An 18,695-nucleotide genomic window follows, 5' to 3' on the forward strand; every position below is an offset into this window, starting at 1 on the left:
TGATAACTGTTTTCTGTAGTGGTTTTTTAATACAATCAACATGGAACACCAAAAATGGGAGAAACATGCATGATGTAGTTTTTGTCCCTAGATTTAATTTGAAGCTGTATTCTTCTGAACTAATATAATTTAATTAGTAACCAAACACTTTTGTTTTATGTTTTAATTGTTTACAAATTTATATATGTGCTTTTAAAAAGTTTTTGTTAATGTATTTTGGAAAATATTATAAGGCTGCTATTCTTGGGGGAGGAACCTAAAGACAGTGTCATGCATATGTTAACACCTAGGGTAGCGTCCTCTCTGAAGATCTGAGTGCTATAGTTGGCTTATTTAAGTGGAGTCATTCTAATGGGTTTTGATTAACTGACTTTAACTGAAAAAGACTATGGAAAATCTATAGATTTTACCTTTTCCATTCTTGAAAGCATCTAATCTTTGATTAATGAAGATACTTGACCTTAAATTATAAGCCAAAGGTAGGCTACACATGGTGTTTAGAGATGTATTGAGTTTCAGGAATACTGCTTTTTTTTTTTTTTAAATTAGGATGTTATAAAATTAAGGGAATTAATTATAAAGAAGGCTATGTTATTGTATTTCTAGGGATTTACTTATGTTACTCTTTTGAGTAAGTTGCTGCTTAAATTAGATTTGGATCATAGTATTAAGTTCCTTTAAATTTTGTGAAAACCAAGGATAAGAATTCCCTCCCACATTGGACTGAGAGGTTGGAAAGACCAATTTTGTAGATGACTTTCTAGTGGAAGCCAAGAATCTGTACCAGGAAATTTCCAGGACTTCAACTGGTAGAGAAGAGACAGGATATGTTCTATATATATAAAGAATTTTTTTTAGAATTAAAAATTTTGTAGTACAATACTTAGGGCAAAACAACCCACTGTTAATATTGAGAGTTTTAATAAGCACATACTGGAATAATGAATGTAATAATAGAATGTCAAGGTTGTGAAATGTCTTTTTGATTTGTATTTAATTGTCTCATTTCATGTGTAAAACTAAGTATGACTGTGACTGTGTGTTAATAAAAAGTAACTATATCTTTTCTTGGTCTTCCTACTTAGCAGGAAATTCCTGTCCTCATATTCAGAAGAACTGGTCATTGATGTATATATAACTCAACAAATCCATAGGCATGTTTTGTTTTGTTTTTATGTGGTGGGCATGACTACTATCACTGACATACCATTGGAAGGAGAGAAGGGGGACTTATTTTAATAGTCTCTTAAGATGCTAGGAGTTTTCCTGCTTAGTCAAATGCCGTATGCATGATAATGGAAATCAACTCACCAACTAGATGATATAAGAGGCTTCCTCAACTCAGCCCAGTCATCCTTAACAATATCATAGTTTACAAGTGATATGTTTTAGTTTTATAGATATGGAGGAAGGGAGCATCCACAGGATTAAGTATTGTGAGCTCCAGGCAGTACAAGACTGAGTAGTAGTGTACTCTGAATTAAGAGAAGAATCTTCTACTGCAAACTGGTAAGTTCTCCTTGATTCAAAATTGACTCCTTCCTTGGAAAAAGAGAAAAAATTCCATGAATTTTCAGGGCTGGCACGGCTTGGTGTAAAATATCACTTCATCCACAGTAAAGGAACTGAGAAACATCTTTGGATCCTTCTAAGAAGGAACATGATTGGGAACATGGGATCAGACTCAACAAACAGTAGTGGATGGGGCTTCAAGACCTCGAGTCTCTCTTGACTCTGTTCCTTTCCCTTCCCTTTAGCAACTGATTGCCATTTGGTCTCCCTCTTTTCCTTCCTTTCACTGAGCAGAGGAAGAGAAGCTTGGCCTTGCCCTCAGATCTTTTCCTCATTCTTTCTCTCTTGATTGGCAAAGGAGTAGTTCTCCCTTTTGTCTCTCAATTAGTTCTCTTCTGAAGGATGGGGCAGTATTGAGAACAGTAGCTGATGACAATCTCTGTGGGCAAAAGTAGGGAGGCTACTCTTTGGGTGGGCTGAGCATCAACCAGCAAGCTTTCCTTTGCTTTCTCTTTTCCTCTCTCTCAACAAAGAGTTGGGAGACCATGTAGTCAACATGTGTAGAAAAGCCCCATTGTACTCAGGACACAATGACTGGTTTTTAATCGACTGTTATACTTTTTCCAGAAATAAGTTTGTCTTATATTTTTAGAATTAGGCTTAAGGGTTCTATTTACATTTTATATTTATATATATGAATCATTTTTAATAGGTCTACATGTTTGTACTGAGCTAAGAATATCTAGTGTTACCTCATTTGCCTGATAGGCTTCCAATTACATTGTTCAAACTTTTGTGGATAAATGTTCAATTTTTTCCTATAATTTTTCCTATAGCCCATTAAATGCTTTTATTGGCAAAACCATGTCCCTATTTTATGGTACTCTTGTGGCCAGTACCCAGAAGATTTCCAAATTATTGACCCCCAACATATCTGGTGTCATAAGCAAGTATTTAATATCTGTTGCATTGTATACTGTGAAACACTACATAAATGTGTGCCATTGTTCCTTGGAATATTCAACTTCTATTACCAAAGAAAAACATCTCCTGATTCTATTGGCTTCATAGAATTTTATCAAACTTTTGAAGAACAATTAAGTACCAATACTACAAAATTATTCTCAAATGCTAAGAAAGCCCTCTATTAGACTCCTTTTATAAGGCAAATATAGTCTTAATTGCTAAACCATGGAAGGACAAATCAAAGAACTGTATAGACTGATATCATTGAGCAACAACAACTCAAAAATCTTGTCAAATTGTTGTTATGGCCAATAGGAAAACAACATAATTTTTTTTTTTTTTTGCTTTTTGGAGGGGGAAGGTAGGGCAATTGGGGTTAAGTGACTTGCCCAAGGTCACATAGCTAATTTTTGTGTTGTGTCTGAGGTCATATTTGAACTCAGGTCCTCCTGACTCCAGGGCTGGTGCTCTATTCACTGTGCCACCTAGCCGCCCCTAATCAACATAATTCTTATAAAAAAAAAAAACAACAAAAGCATCCCAAACCACATTATTATCTCAATAGATGCAGAATTACATTTATGCCAAAAACCCTACAAAGTATGGGTACAGAGGAACCCTTTTTAATATCAAAAAATATCTGAAACCAAAAGTATCATATGCAATGGGGCTACACTAGAAGATTTACAAAAAAAAAATATAGCAGTAAAGCAAAGATGCCAACTCTCCTATTATTTGATATAGTTCTAGAAATGTTAACCATGGCAATAAGACATAAAATGTAAAGCAGGCAAAGGGGAGATAAAATCACCCATATATGCTGGCATGACGATTTAGTTAGAAAACCCTGAGTGAACAAAGATACTAATTTAAACAACTTCAGCAAAGTAGGAGCCTATCAAAAAAAATCCCACAAAAATCAACAGCATTTCTTATAATAAAATCCAAGAAGCAATAATAGAAAGGGAAATCTCTTTCTATATAACTACAAAATGCATGAAATATTTGGGGAGGAATCACAAAAGTACATAAAATACTTAAATAGATACAATTGCAAAATACTCTTCAAATAAAGAACAACTTAAAGTAAATGAAGAAAAATGCAGTGTTCATGCCTAGACCATGCCAATATAATACAAATAACAATACCAACAAAGTTAATTTATAGTATACTTTACCAATCACTATCAAAGGGATACTTTTGTTGAGCTAATCCTATAGTCCATTAAAAATCTCTATTGGGCAAAACTATATTTTGTGCCCCCAGTACCCAGAAGATCCCAAAAGTATATTTATTTTGAGTTTGTATATTTATATTTATTTAGTGTTATATACTTATATTTAGTGTTACATTTATTATTTATATATTTAGTGTTACAGAATGTGATAGAATCATGAAAAAATTCTTTTATGAAACTGCCTTTACACCTTTTGACCAAATGTCTTATTTTGGTTTTTTACTTCCCAATTTACCTGCTGACCTTCGAAACACTGCATTATGTTTAACTGCAGCTGTACACATAACTCTCCTGTGGACAAAAACCAAGGCTCTCTCCAACAGTTGCTCAATCCCCTGCCCTCCCCCACCCCCGCCCCAGTCAAGATGTCATTTTTGGTCACTGCAGGTTTTACAGATTTGTAAATTGATGCAAAATAAACTGAATAGTAATAGAAATTACAATTTTGTTTAAGGGAACATTGTAAAGTAACAAAGTCTTGGTATTACATGCCTTATATGATCTGTTTCAAACCATACAGATACACATCTTTACATGTGTCGCTGTTCCAAGACAATAAACAAATTTTAACAGCTAAAACATTTTAAAAATGCACTGAGCTTATGAAGGCTCAAACAAAACTTGTAATGTTCTGTACATGCTCCTGTCAAACGAAGGGCTACTTCCTGTACATCACTCCTCTTGAAGGCCAATGTTCTATTTCCTTTCATTTGACCTAGAGTGACTATGAGACCTGGAAAAGGAACGAGAAGGCTTATGATTTCTCTCCTGTGACAATGATCTCTCTTTTCTTCTATCTCTTGAAAGGGACCTGCTCCGGCTTTGAGAAAAGCTGCTTCTTCTTGGTGATCTGCATTGGGGTGGAGGACTTCTTCTCCGATAATCATCTCTTGGGCGACGACCCCAAGAAGGTGGTGGACCATGATTATGACTTCTTTTTTCACCATTCAACAGTTCCACCCTTACCCGGCAGCCACAAAGTGTTCTTCCATCTAGTTCACTAACAGCATCAGCTGCATCTCTGGGATCTTCAAATTCAACAAAAGCAAAGCCGGGAGGATTTCTTGCAATCCACAGACTTCGGAGTGGTCCATAATATACAAAAGCTCGCTCCAATTCAGTCTTGTTGCCATTGTTACCAAGGTTACCTACATAAACCTTACAATCCAGTGGACAAGAGTCACGATGCATCTCGGGTGCTGTGGCTTAACAGGCGGGGATCCAACTCCCACCACTCTACTGGGTTTTTCGCTCTCCTCCCGGCTCAGTCCCGCGCAGCTGTTGCACTACTCCCCCGAAGTCCACAAAATGGCGGCCCCTTCAACTATTTTCATACTGAGAAAAGTTTCATCAGTTATCATTTTTCCATGTAGGAATGTTAATAGTTCAACTTTGATAAGTTCATTATGATTTATTTTCCCTGTTTACCTTCTCATGCTTCTCTTGCTTCTTGTATCTGAATGTCAAATTTTCTATTCAACTCTGGTTTTTTCATCAAGAATACTTGAAAGTCCTCTATTCCACTGAATGACCATATTTTCCCCTGGAACATGATACTCAGTTTTGCTGGGTAGGTGATTCTTGGTTTTAATCCCAGCTCCTTTGCCCTCCGGAATATCCTATTCCAAGCCCTTCAATCCATCAGTGTAGAAGCTGCCAGATCCTGGGTTATCCTGATTGTGTTTCCACAATATTCAAATTGTTTCTTCCTGGCTGCTTGTAATATTCTCTCCTTGATCTGGGAATTTTGGAACCTGGCTATAATATCCCTAGGAGTTTTCTTTTGGGGATCTTTTTCAGGAGGTGATCGGTGGATTCTTTCAACCTCTATTTTGCACTCTGGTTCTAAAACATCAGGGCAGTTTTCCTTGAGAATTTCTTGGAGGATGATTTCTAGGTTCTTTCTTTGATCATGGCTTTAAGGTAGTACAATAACTTTTAAATTATCTCTCCTGGATCTATTTTCCAAGTCATTGGTTTTCCAGTGAGATATTTCACATTGCCTTCTATTTTTTCATTTGTTTGGATCTGTTTAATAGTATCTTGATTTCTCATATAGTCACTAGCTTCCATTTGCTCCAATCTAATTCTGAAGGAATGATTCTCTTCAGTGAGCTTTTGGGATTCTTTTTCCATCTGGCAAATTCAGCTTTTTAAGGCATTCTTCTCCTCATTGCCTTTTTTGAGCCTCTTTTGCCATTTGAGTTAGTCTATTTTTTAAGGGGTTATTTTCTTCAGTCAGGTTGTTGACTCTCATTTCATAATTTTCTTGCATCGTTCTCATTTCTTTTCCCAATTTTTCTTCCACTTCTCTTATTTGTTTTGCAAAATCCTTTTTAAGCTCTTCTGTGGCCTATAACCAGCTTGTATTTTTCTTGGAAGCTTTTGGTGCAGGAGTTCTGACTTCACTGTCTTCCTCCTGTTCCATGCTTTGATCCTTTTTGTTCCCAATTTAGGAGTCTAATGTTGGAATCTTCTGTCTGCTTTGCTTCCCTCATTTACTCATGTTGCCACTCAATTACTTGACTTTTGGGCTTTTTGCCACAGTAGGACTCTGCTACCAGACAGGGGAACTTCGTACCAAATGCTGGGGTTTTCTCAGCTGCTGAAGATATTAGTTGGGTGCCCTCTCTGAGGCCTCCACACGCTCTGGCAAGACGGTCGCACACCCCAGGACCTCCACCCTAGACTGCAATCCAGATCCAAGCAGGTTAAAGCAAGAGCGCTTACCCCTCAGACTGGTCACTTGGTCCCCCTACAGTCTGCAGGTCAGGAGTTGAAGCTGCCATGTGGCTGCAGCTACACCGCCACTGTGCCTCAGCAGCTTCTCCCTCCAGGGGAGAAAGGCCAACCGCCCTCCCAAACTACTGGATCCCAAAGTCCACACTGCACTGACCTCTCACTTTGTCCTTTGCATCTATGGGTTGATAATTCTGGAAAAGGCCACAGCTGTTGGTGATCTGGAGTCCCTCAGCCCATAGCTGGTCAGACCCGTCCTGGGGCTAAAACCTTGGTGTTGAGCTGGGCTCGGCTCCCAGAGCTCTGTGCTGGCCCATTCTTGCCAGCCTGCCATGCTGTCCTCAGTGGGAGGTTAGCTTCTCTGTGTCATTTTGTGGGTTCTGTAGCTCCAAAGTTTGTTCAGAGTCCCCTTTTACATGAATTGAAGGTGGTGGGAGCTGGAGCCCAGCCTACACCAAGATATTTATAACAGACCTCTTTGTGATAGCAAAGGACTGAAAACAAAACAGATGCCCATTGACTGGGGAACTGCAAAACAAACTGTGGTTTATGAATGTAATGGAATTTTCTGTGTGGGAAGAAATAATATGATGAATACAGAGAAGCATGAAAAGATTTACAGGATCTGATGCAGAGTGAAGCAGGATCAAGAAAACATACACAATGACTATAACAATGTCAATGGAAAAGTTCACAGAACAATCAAAAGTAAATATTGCAAAAGTACAAAGAACAAGCCTGGCTCCAAAGAAGGAATGAGAAGTCACACCCTCCTCCCATGCAGAAGGTAGGAGGGCCACATCTGTGTACTCTGCAGATATTTTTAGATTTTTTTTTAATGTATTAATTGAATTTGTGGGTTTTTTTCCTTTAAAAATCTTTATTTGATTATGGTTTTCTTAAAGGGTAATGGAGGAGGAATACTAGAAGAAATTTTGGCAATGTTAAAAAAAGATTGATAAAAATTTCTTTTAAAAAATATTCAAATTCCACTGAAATCTTCCAATGTCTCCTGGTGAATGAACTAATGAAAAACCTTTATTAAGTGCTCACTTTATGAGAAGCAACTGTCCTAAGCACTGGAACAGATACAAATGGAAAAAACCACCACCTGCAGGACACTAATTCTGGAGTAGGGCCCAGGTCCAGCTTAAGACAAGCTGGCCTGTATCTAGAATCCACTCATCCTGCATATTTTCTTCCTGGCTCACCACCTAAGTGAAGCCTTCCCTGCCTCCCTGCCCCACTTGTTAATGTTCTCTTCCTCTTCAGTTTAGTCTTTGTAAGTGCTTGTGAACCTCTAGGTTGCAGAGAAGGCAAGATTGTTGTTTTGAGCTTTGTATCCCAGTGCCTAGCACATAGTAGGGCCATATTTGTTGATCTGTCCAATGAGGTGAAAACTATCCACTAGGGAGTTGCAATCTGCATCCGTGGAGAGTGCCTACATCAAGAACTCAAGCATTCTTTAAGAACTGCAGATGATAGTATCACTAATAAGCCTCTCATGAGGGGGCCACTGTTCATAGCATCCCCTCAATATTCTACTACATGTGTGTGTAATGTTGTGTGACTCTAATACACCCACCTTGTCACACAGGGTATTTCAAAAGTCTTAGGCAGATTTTTAAACCATTAAAACTTAAAGTGAATATGTAAGCTTTTAGAGCTTAAAATGGCACTGAGACTTTTGGAACACCTTGAATAATATGAAAGTAGGGCTGAAAGTGACTTTAGTGGTCATGCAGTCTAAGACCTTCAAGTTTACTGATGAGAAAACCGAGGCTCAGAGAAGTTAAGTACCTTGGCCATGGTCACACAGGTTCCTACTGAGATTCAAACCCAGGTCTTCTGACTCTAAATTGGATATCCTTTCCCCTTCATCACTCTGGTGAAATATTTTATGTGCTATGTCTTCTTTTGTCCATATATGTGTAAGATTTTCTGCCTTCAAAATATATGTAGTGATAATCAGGGGCTATTGTTCTGATCCTTTATAATACTTTACACTTTTTTCCACAGTTGTGATATTTTATGGAACAATAATAATACATTCAGTTAATTCACTACAACCATTTTCCCCAATCAGTCTTTAAAGTGTTTTTGGTTTGTTTGTTTTTTTAAATCATGAATAAAGCTACTATGAATGATTTTTTTTTTTCTGGCAGTGGGATAGGCCAACTAATTGAATCAGTTTGTAACCTATGGTCAAGATTATCTTTCAGAAAACTGCACCCCAAGGACTCATTTCTCAAATATTTAGAGAACTAAAGTAAAATATATGAAAATACAAGTCATTCCCCAATTGATAAGGATATGAACAGGCAGTTCTCAGATGAAGAAATCAAAACTACCTATAGTCACATGAAAAAATGCTCTCTAAATCACTATTAGAGAAATTCAAATTACAACAATTCTGAGATATTACCTCATACCTATCAGATTGGTTAAATATGAAAAAAAAAAAAGGAAAATGTTGGATGTTAGAGGGAATATAGGAAAACTGGGACACCAATGCACTGTTGGTGTTGTGAACTGATCCAACCATTTTGGAGAGCAATCTGGAACTATGTCCAAGAAGCTATAAAACTGTGCATACTCTTTGATCTAGCAATATCACTGCTAGGTCTATATCCCAAAGACATTCCCCCCCCCCAAAAAAGAAAAGGACTCATTTGTACAAAAATATTTATAACAGCAGCTCTTTTTGTGGTGGCTAAGAGTCAGAAATGGAAGGGATGCTCATCAATTGGGGAATGGTTAAATAAGCTGTGGTATATTATCATAATGGAATATTATTGTGCTGTGAAAAATTACAAGCAGGATGATTTCAGAAAAATCTGGAAAGACATGACTAATGCAGAGTGATGTGAACAGAACCAGAATATTGTACATAACAGCAATACTGTTTGATGAAGAACTATGAACGACTTAGCTAGTCTCAGCAATACAACGATCTAAGACAATCCCAAAGAACTAATGAAGGACTATCCACCCCCAGAGAAAGAACTGATATTGACTGAATACAGACTGAAGGCATTCTTCATTTCATTTCATTTCACCTCCTTTCATTTTTTCCTTTTGAGTCTTCTTGTATGAAATGACTAATTTGGAAATGTTTGACATAATTGTACATGTACAACCTATATCTGATTGTTTACTGTCTCAGGGAGGGGGAAGCGGAAGAAGAGAGGGAGAAGTGAAATTTCAAACACAAAACTTTAAATTAAAATGTTACAAAATTGGAAAAAAAAATAACTTTTGGGGCTACAAAGAATGACTGTCATTCAAATATCTGAAGATAACTTATCAGGTTCCATTAGAAATATCCCCAGCTCCTTCAACTGTTCTTCAAATAAGGGACTATTTTTTAACCTTTATTTGTACTTCTTTCAATGAGCACAGTGCCTGGCATACAGCAGGGGCTTAATAAATAATTGCTGATTTGACTTGGCATACTGACATCTCATTGTCTAAAAAAATTCTGAATATAACAAAACTAATAAAACAATTTTATTTCTCTGTTTTTCATAATATCCACATTTTAAATAGAGCAGCTTTCTACTTTTTTTATGAAGACCTAAAGCATAACATGTTGTAATGACTTTTACAACATAAAATTCTCCTTTTGTATCACTTATAAAACATGTTTATTGTAATTTAGAATTGTGCCTCTTTCGATATAATTTTAAGACCACTAAAATCAATAAAAAGTTCAGTTTTAATCAACAATAACTGTAGAAACAGCAATGGAGGTTACCATTTTCAGAGAAAGAAACCTGCTGGTATAAAAAAAAAAACAGTAAGAAATGAGCCTTTATGGATTTTTTTTCTTCTTCCCTTTAGAGGGCTTGGCAAATAAGCTAGGGTCTATCTGTTCCTTTGCTAGTCCCCTGACAGAGAAGAGTCTTGCTGCTCTTTCCTGTAAGGTGCCTCCACATTTAAGTCCCAGAGCCATTAATTCCAATTTAAGCTTATCCAAACCCAGTGCTTCCATTTCTTCAACTGAGCTGAATGCCAGAAGATCTACAGGTTCTTGAACATCCTAAAAGAAACAGAGAAAGAAAATAATGATTCAAATGCCCACATTTCCAAGAATATCAATTTCTTTTCTCAACTACAAAATATCTATTTTATAGAATTTCTATATAATTTATATTTTCTCCCAAAAAGCATTCATCACTGATAGGAATTTTCAATAGCTATTATCAGTAATGAAGACTAAGAATCTTTTATAATCTATATTCATAAGTAAGCACCACTTTTGTTTTAAAGTAATAAAGAGAATAAAAGGATATTTAAAATATGTAAGATCACTCAACTAAATCTTTTCTGCCCTCTTATCCACTAAAAATGCTCAAAAAATGCCTCATCACTGTTAACTAGAATAAAAGTGTTATCTCAATGAAACCTTTGCTAATGTGAACCCACTAACTCTAGTATACTAATTTTCTCTCATTCATTCTACCTGTATAACTATGGTGTTGTTGGAGCTGCAGATTCCACCTAGGGACTCAGTAAATTCAAATACTATTCAACTTCTCTCTAGCCCTGGTACCTTTGTAGACAAACAACAAATTAATCAAAACAAAAATTCCTAACAGTGGCAAGTAAGCTAAGGGGAGAACTGTCCTTTTCTATTAAAAGAATGAATTTTGAACAAGAATAATGTTTCCTCTTATTTTGAGATGATAAAGCTGTAGGGATAGATTATTCATTTCTTTTTCATATTTCCAAAGGCAATGCAATAAATAAAAAATGCTATTACATCATTCTTGAGCACCATTTGCAAAGTAAGGGACTCAGGATAGTACCTATGACAGAACTCTTCTTATATAAAGAATAAACTCCCTTACATATTAAATTATCGATTGTGGTATTCCAAAAGGTAGAGTGAGGAAATAAGATTATTTTTGCTTACAAATAACTAAATGAGAATTCAAGAAAAGGTAACTGGCTGCACTGACCAAAGCCAGCTTCATTATTTGTGGCAGTATTCCACTTACAATACTCTAGGGGATTTTAGAAAGCTACATATGATGTCTTGAATTACAACATGCTGATTTATAAAATCAATGATGCAATTTTGTAATTATGTAAAAAGGAAATCAAAGAAGTTATACCATTATTTCAGATTTTATCTATTCTACCCAGAAACCTGTTAAACCAAAGTATGACCTTTGAAAAGCCTTCCTAAAATCCACCCAAGGAAGACAACTGAAAGTAACTTTGGATACCAATTCTAACCAATGTGAAATGAAAATTACATTATCATTCTAAGGTAGAATGCTAGGTCACAAGATTTGATGACCACTCATTCAAAACAAAGGCCCTCTTCCCCAAAAGCCTCCTTCACACATTTAAATTGTATTATCTACTCAGGAGCAAAGAATGAATCATTTACTGCTTACTTAAGCTAAGACATTCCCTATCCAATACACGAGCACCACCTAGTGACAAAATGTCATAAATTTCCAATGCTCTGTAAGGGAAGAGAACTACAGAAATAGCCAAAGCACATAAACTTGATCTCTTATCTGAACTTCTGAACAAGCAAGCCCTTTCACTAAGTGCCTAAAAAAAGGGCAAAAGGCACATTAAAAGGCCACATTTCTTATTACTATAAATATGAGACGAAAATGGATTTCTAAGAAACCTACCCCAAGAATATGACTTACTGGGGCGGGTAGGTGGAGCAGTGAATAGAGCACTGGCCCTGAAGTCAGGGAGGACCTGAGTTCAAATAGGACCTCAGACACTTAACACTTACTAAGCCATGTGACCTTGGGCAAGTCACTTAATCCCAATTGCCCTGCCTTCCCACCCCTCCAAAAAAAAAAAAAAATAGAATATGACTTACTTTGTTTTCTGTCAGGCTTCTTTCCAGTTTATCAAGTGGCATCTTTTCTGCATTTCCTTCTTTAGCTCCTTTGGTTTCTTCTTTCCTGTCCTGTGCTGTATTTGTCTCTTCTTCCTTTCCTGCTGCCCATGCTTCCTTCTCTACACCAACTTCTCTCTCCACTTCCATTTCTTCTGTCTTCTCCAATACCTGCTTCTCTGCAGGCTTCTTGTCCAGCTCACCACATACTTCAGCTGGGGCAACAGTGTCAGAGTTAATGGTGGGCACCTGTAGTTTTTCTGATACACTCACACCTACAGAATCCTTACAACTCTTGGAAAATTCTGTTGACTTGTCAGTATTATCAGTATAGCCATTTGGGGAGTGGAAGCTCATTCTTGAAGTGCTGGGGACTTCTTCACTGTCCCCATCATCTGAACTCCCAGCATCCTCCAGGCCTTCCATGCCCATCCTGTCAGAAAATAAACAGCATGATTTACAGCTACTGGTTTTGAAATATGGTGCTATTTATTTGTCTAGGAGAAAGGGTCAGTGTGACAAAAAAGGAGCTTAACTAGCAGAAAAGGTAAGAGAATGTTAAGGACATCGGATACACAATGGTATAAAAGAGCCAGAAACTGGAAAGTACTCTTGCTTCATAATGAATTTTGATCTTTAGTAAATTTTAAGGGATTCTTTTAATTTGTAAAAGTTTTTTATTCTGAATTAATCTCAATCCTAAGAAATTAAAGTCACAAATAATTAAAAGGAAATGTCAAAAATTTACTTTTTAAAAAAAATTTCATTTTTTAAATGAAAAAATGTTCTTTCCCTCTTATTTTCTCCTTTATTAGAAAAAAAGAAAAGGAAAAAAAACTCTTGTAACAAATATGTATAATCAAGCAAAATAAATTCCTGCACTGGTCATATCCCAAAACTATAGGCCTTAATTTGTACCCTGAGTCTGTCAGAAAATGTTTAGCATGCTTTATCATTGGTCTCCTGGAATTGTGGTTAATCATTGCATTTTTTTTTAAAGCAACTGGGGTTAAGTAACTTGCTCAAGGTTACACGGCCAGGTGTTTCTGGGTGGGTGCTAAGTGTCTGCCCGGATTCGATCCCCAGGTCATCCCGACATTGGAGCCGGTGCTCTTACTCGCTGTGCTACCTGGCCGCCCCTAATCATTGCATTCTTAAATCTTTTTAAGTTGTTTTTCTTTACAGTGTGGTAAATTGCTCTCTTGGTTCCATTACTTCATACCAGTCTTCTCAGGTTTCTCTGAGACCTTCATCATTATAATATTCCATTTTATAATTTGTTGAGCCATTCTATAATTGATGAACACCCTTTTAGTTTTCGGTTCTTAGCCACCAAAAAAAAAGAGCTGCCATAAATATTTTTGTTCATGAGTTCTTTTCCTCCTTTTCTCTTTGGTATTAAAGGTCTAAAGGTGGTATCAATGGGTCAAAAGGAATGTAGTTTAGTTTGGGCGCATTTTTCCAAATTAGCTACACAAATTCACGGCTTTGTCAGCAGTGCATTATTACATCCATTTTCCAACATTGTGATAGCTCCTCCAATGTGTCATTTTCTGTTTTTGTCAACCTTGCTAATCTGAAGAGTGGCAACTTAGAAGTACTTCGCATTTCTCTAATTACTGATTTGGAACATTTTTTCAAATGGTTATGATAGCTTGGATTTCTTTCTTAGAAAATAGCTTCTTCATATCTTTGAACCATTTCTCAATTAGGGACTTAACTCTTTTTTTCTGAATAATGACAAAAAGTAAAAGGAGAAGTAGGCCAACACAAAGATTAACATAAACAAGTAATCGATCTATCTACTGGACAGCGTATGAAGTTGACTTCTCCCATAAGCCAAAAAGCCCTGAAAATAAAGACATTCACTCTTCTGAGATTTTTCACCCTATGAGAAAAAGAACTCTGCTGATTCTATTTCTGTAACAATCCATATTAGCAGTATTTCAGTCATCATTATTAAACTAAGCAAAGTGGAAACTACTTCAATTTAAAGGCTGTATACAGCCCTGGAAAGGTTTCTAAAAGATCATCTACTGTAATCTCTCCATGTTATTGATAAGGAAAATGAGGCATAGGGAGGTTCTATAATTTAAAGTCACAGACAAAGGAAGTGCCAGAACGAAAACCTAAATCCTTTGATTCTAAATTCCAACACCTTTTCTACTACACTATTTTTGAGCACCCATTTCACTATCATATAAACATTTTTTCATAAGGATAATGGACGGTTCCATGGTAATTTGTTCAATAATTTAAGGCCTTAAATATTGCAACTAGTATTATATAACTTACCAAAAGCATTTCCTTTTCTTTGACTTGATTCCACCACTTATCTCAGGTTCATTAGGTCGTTTTCTACTGTCACTAATCTCAGGCGACACCATCTTGCTGGAGGCAGCCTGCATACCTGACCAGAAAATTGAACAATTTAGTTTTTCCTATCTAGATCATTTATGAAAGCTGTCTGAACTAAAAAGCGATGCATGCATACATGGATACATAACACATAGACACAAACTAAGGATCCAACTTGCTTAAGACTTCATTTTTTTTTAATGATTAACATGTAAGCCATTTCTTACTCTAATCTATTAGATTTTAACTGGAAACTCTCAATAATAGCATTTAGTCAAAAGCATTAAAGTTCTGATGAAGTTAGAACCAAATAACCTTTGTTTTCTTGAAAGCCAGTTTACTTAAAGCATAAAATTATTCACAGGAAACAACTCATTGAGAATCTAAATCAAACATTTGTTACGTGTCTAATTTATTAAGGCACTGTGTTTAGCACTGAAGACATGAACTTACAGACCTTGTTGTCAGAGCTGACAATCTAATGGAGAAAGTGGAAAGAAAAGGTCTAAATGGGTGGTATCAAATTCAATTAGAAACAGATTCCCTGAGGATGGCATATTACCACTATTTATGTTGTATTGTTGTTGTTTTTTTCATTTTGGTAAACATTTCCTAATTCTATTTTAGTCAGGTGGCAAGCTGGAGGAAGGGCACCCTAGATCTTTGCATGCAGGCCAAGAATTTTGACAACTATGGTCTAAACCAAGGGTGGGCAAGCTGCAGCCTTGAAGCCACACATGGCCCCCTATGTCCTCAGGTGTAGCCTTCTGACTGAGTCCAAGTTTTACAGAACAAATTCTTTTATTAAGGGGATTGTTCTATGAAGTTTGGATTTAGTCAAAGAGCTGCACTTGAGGACCTAGAGGGCTTTTCCACCTCTGGTCTAAACAAAGGATTCAAATGTGAGCTATTTGAAAGGAGAAAAATAACTTTCAACAGGGATGGGGAAATGCTACACTTAATTTGGGCCTCTAAAGAAAGGAGTGATGTCAGCAGATGAAGAGTCTAAACTGGAGTTAAAATATCTGAAACAAGGTTGGCATGGCATTGTGGGTAAACAGCTGATATCAGGGTCAAGAAGATGTGGTTTCCCACCTCTGGTGGATGTGGTATGACTGGGTAAAGTCACTACCTCTGAGACTCTAATGTATAGAACAATATCTTATCTGCCTCAGTGGAGGGAACTGCCTTAACGTAGGCCCTCAAACCAGCGAAATCACAAGTCCAGACAAAAACAGCACAAAGTTTGGAACAGCCTCTACTCCTACCTTTGAGGACAGAGTCCTCCAAGCGCTCAGCCATCTCATGACACTGCTGCTGGTAGTCAGGACTGGCAAAGTGGTGCTTGGGCTCCACCAGCTTCCGCTGCAGCCTCTCTAGGCGCCTCTGCTCCTTTTCTGCTTCTCGCTCGGCTTGCTGTTTGACCCATTCGGCCATTCTGGAAGGGGAAAGCCAACAGGCTTAATTGCCTTTAACTTATTTATATGGCAAGGGAGAAGTAGCAAGAGGAACAAAGGGATGAGAGACTGAAGAGAAAAAGACTGTGTAGAACTGAAATGACTAACTACAGGGTTGAGGCTAGAGAAAGAGAAGTAAAAATCAGGGTTAATGGCCTGAGACCTGAGAAAGTACTGAGGGTAGAGACTCTGGAGGTTTCAATGATGGCAGAAAACAGGTAAGAAAGAAAGGAAGAGGCAGAAGCGGAACACAGAAGATAAAAGCTACGGTCAGATGGAGAACTGTCCAGAGTTCCTACCTGGACACTTGTGGGTCACAATGAGATCTAATGTGTTGCCATTTCTATGTGGTTGAGGTAGAGCAATGGAGTAGGTCATAGGATTTCAGGAGATTCAAAAATTGAGAGATTAGGGAGTTTGAGGATGCATCTGCTTGAATACTGAAGTCCTCTAGTATAAAGGCAGGATTTGAAGAGCCACCATAATTTAGACTGAATAGAAAATCTGGATCTCAGGAGTTTATGCCCTGGATTGGTATGTACACTAAAGGTCAATTAGACATGCCCAGAAAAACTATATGTTGCCAGCAAGCAAAGCCACAAGTAGATCACAAAACAAATAAAAAGAAAAGGAGAGGATAACCTAACGTGTATTTCTGACAACATCCGACAATTCTGTGGGTGGCCATAGGAATGAGGTAAGCTTGGGATATACCTTAACTCCTTCAGTGGGCCAGAAAACTTGTACTGAGTAAATCTGGACAAGATGCATTCTTGGCGTTGTGGCCCGGGAGGGGTACACGTGGAGATGTTTGATGTCACTGGACATACTGTATATCACATACCACCATGAAAAAGAAACTATTTGTTAACAAATAAGAAATGACTAGTTACTAAAGTGGGAGCAATTGTATAATTGGATGTATTCAGTCAAGACTATTGACTAGTTAGGGCAAGGTCAAAAACGCAACACCAAATGAGAAGGATAAAGATGGGAAGAAAACACTGTGTGAAATCATGACCTATTCAAACAAGCTGATGTTGAAAATCTCCAGTATGTCTTCTCTGGGGACAAAGAACTGGAAATTGAGAGGATACCCATCAACCGGAGAATGGCTGAATAAAGTGTGGTACGTAATTATCTACTGTGTTATAAGAAATGAAGAGCAGGATGCTCTCAGAAAAATCTGGAAAGACTTGCATGGGCTGACGCAAAGTGAAATGTACTGTGTACAAAGTAATGGCAATATTGTAAGATGATCAGCTGTGAATGACTTAAGCTATTCTCAGCAATACAATGATCTAAGGCAACTCTGAAGGACTTAGGATGAAAAATGCTATCCATCCCCAGAGGAAGAACTGATGGTGTCTGAATATAGATGGAAGCATACTTTTAAAATTTTTCTTTATTTTTCTTGAAGGTCACCCTGCCTTTGGTCCATGTTTTCTTTCACAACATGAATATTATTGGAAATATTTTGCCTTCTCAATGAGGGGGGTGGGAAGGGAGGAAGGGAAACAATTTAGAACTCAGTTTTAAAAATGAAAGTTAAAAATTGTTTTTACATGTTAACTGGGGAAAAATAAAATACTAAATAAATATTTTTTAAATGAGCAAAGGCAAAAAAAGAAAATTTCCAGCATGATCAATGGCAACAAGTAGATAATGCTGAAAACTGGGAAACAGATAAATATGAAGATAATGACATGTATTACATAGCTGCTTTTTAAAGAAGTTTAATTTATGTTAAGCAACTGCCACAAAAAAAGCCAAAAGGACCTTTCCAAAGTGAGAGCATGGCAGTCAAAGGTAAAACTAATTTCCAAAAGAGGATGGTGAAAGACCAGTAGCAGGGTAGCTTCATGAAACAGTAAGAAGCCACAGAAGAGAAAACAAATCTACAGAAAGCTTGCCTTTAAACCTAACTTAAATCAAGTTTGGTTTTTACATCCAACTAAGCCTAATCCAACTAATCCTACATCACAATGAAATGAAAAGTATCAAAAAGATAGAAAACAGAGCACATCTACCAACACTTCTAAAGTAATCTTAATATCAGTTATAGCGAAAGCACTACATTTAGACCCAACACCTCAGATCGCAATCTGCTATATGAAGATGTGGAAATGGTACTAAGGAAGATGGAAATAATGGCTAGACCAAACCAAACAAACACAGAAGAAACCCATGTGTCTATAGGCAAAACAAATCTAAAAGCACTAAAAAGGTCAATTTTCAAGATTTTTCAAAAACAAAAAGAAAACAACCAGGAAAAAAAGCACAGATGCTATAATTATCTCTCAAAAAAGGAACTGAGAAGCCAGCAACAACTACCAACTCATATGCCTACTATCTCCTTTCTACAAACCATCTATGGAAATAAAATGATAAGCTACAAAGTCCTTAATGAAAATACAAGAGAATAGGCATTCTTCCAGACCCAGACAGTTCCTAAAGCAGGCTTTACTGTCAAATATTTTCCTCTTGTGAACTTCTCTATTACTGCCACCATCCTTCCAGTTAACCAGACTTCAAACCTTGATGTCATCC

The 18,695-nt window shown here is 37.0% G+C and overlaps 1 protein-coding gene and 1 pseudogene across 2 annotated transcripts in view; both read right to left on the reverse strand.

Moving 5' to 3' along the window:
• Window positions 1-3,881: 3,881 nt before the first annotated feature.
• On the reverse strand, window positions 3,882-5,045 carry LOC138146972 (serine/arginine-rich splicing factor 3 pseudogene; annotated as a pseudogene).
• Window positions 5,046-9,941: 4,896 nt separating this feature from the next.
• The window catches only part of SDE2 (SDE2 telomere maintenance homolog), a 318,043-nt gene continuing 309,289 nt past the window's right edge, over window positions 9,942-18,695 (reverse strand). For both annotated transcript variants that reach the window (XM_069069105.1, XM_069069104.1), the window contains 4 exons: window positions 15,957-16,126; window positions 14,626-14,740; window positions 12,313-12,763; window positions 9,942-10,497 (listed from right to left, as the gene is read on the reverse strand). In XM_069069105.1, the coding sequence (XP_068925206.1) occupies window positions 10,270-10,497; window positions 12,313-12,763; window positions 14,626-14,740; window positions 15,957-16,126 (964 nt within the window). In that variant the 3' untranslated portion in view covers window positions 9,942-10,269. The remainder of the gene's footprint in view (window positions 10,498-12,312; window positions 12,764-14,625; window positions 14,741-15,956; window positions 16,127-18,695) is intronic.

The sequence above is a fragment of the Petaurus breviceps genome, unplaced genomic scaffold (genome assembly GCF_028583685.1).
Source record: "Petaurus breviceps papuanus isolate PSGF00001 unplaced genomic scaffold, PetGlider_PUasm1.0 90778, whole genome shotgun sequence".
Taxonomy (NCBI): domain Eukaryota; kingdom Metazoa; phylum Chordata; class Mammalia; order Diprotodontia; family Petauridae; genus Petaurus; species Petaurus breviceps.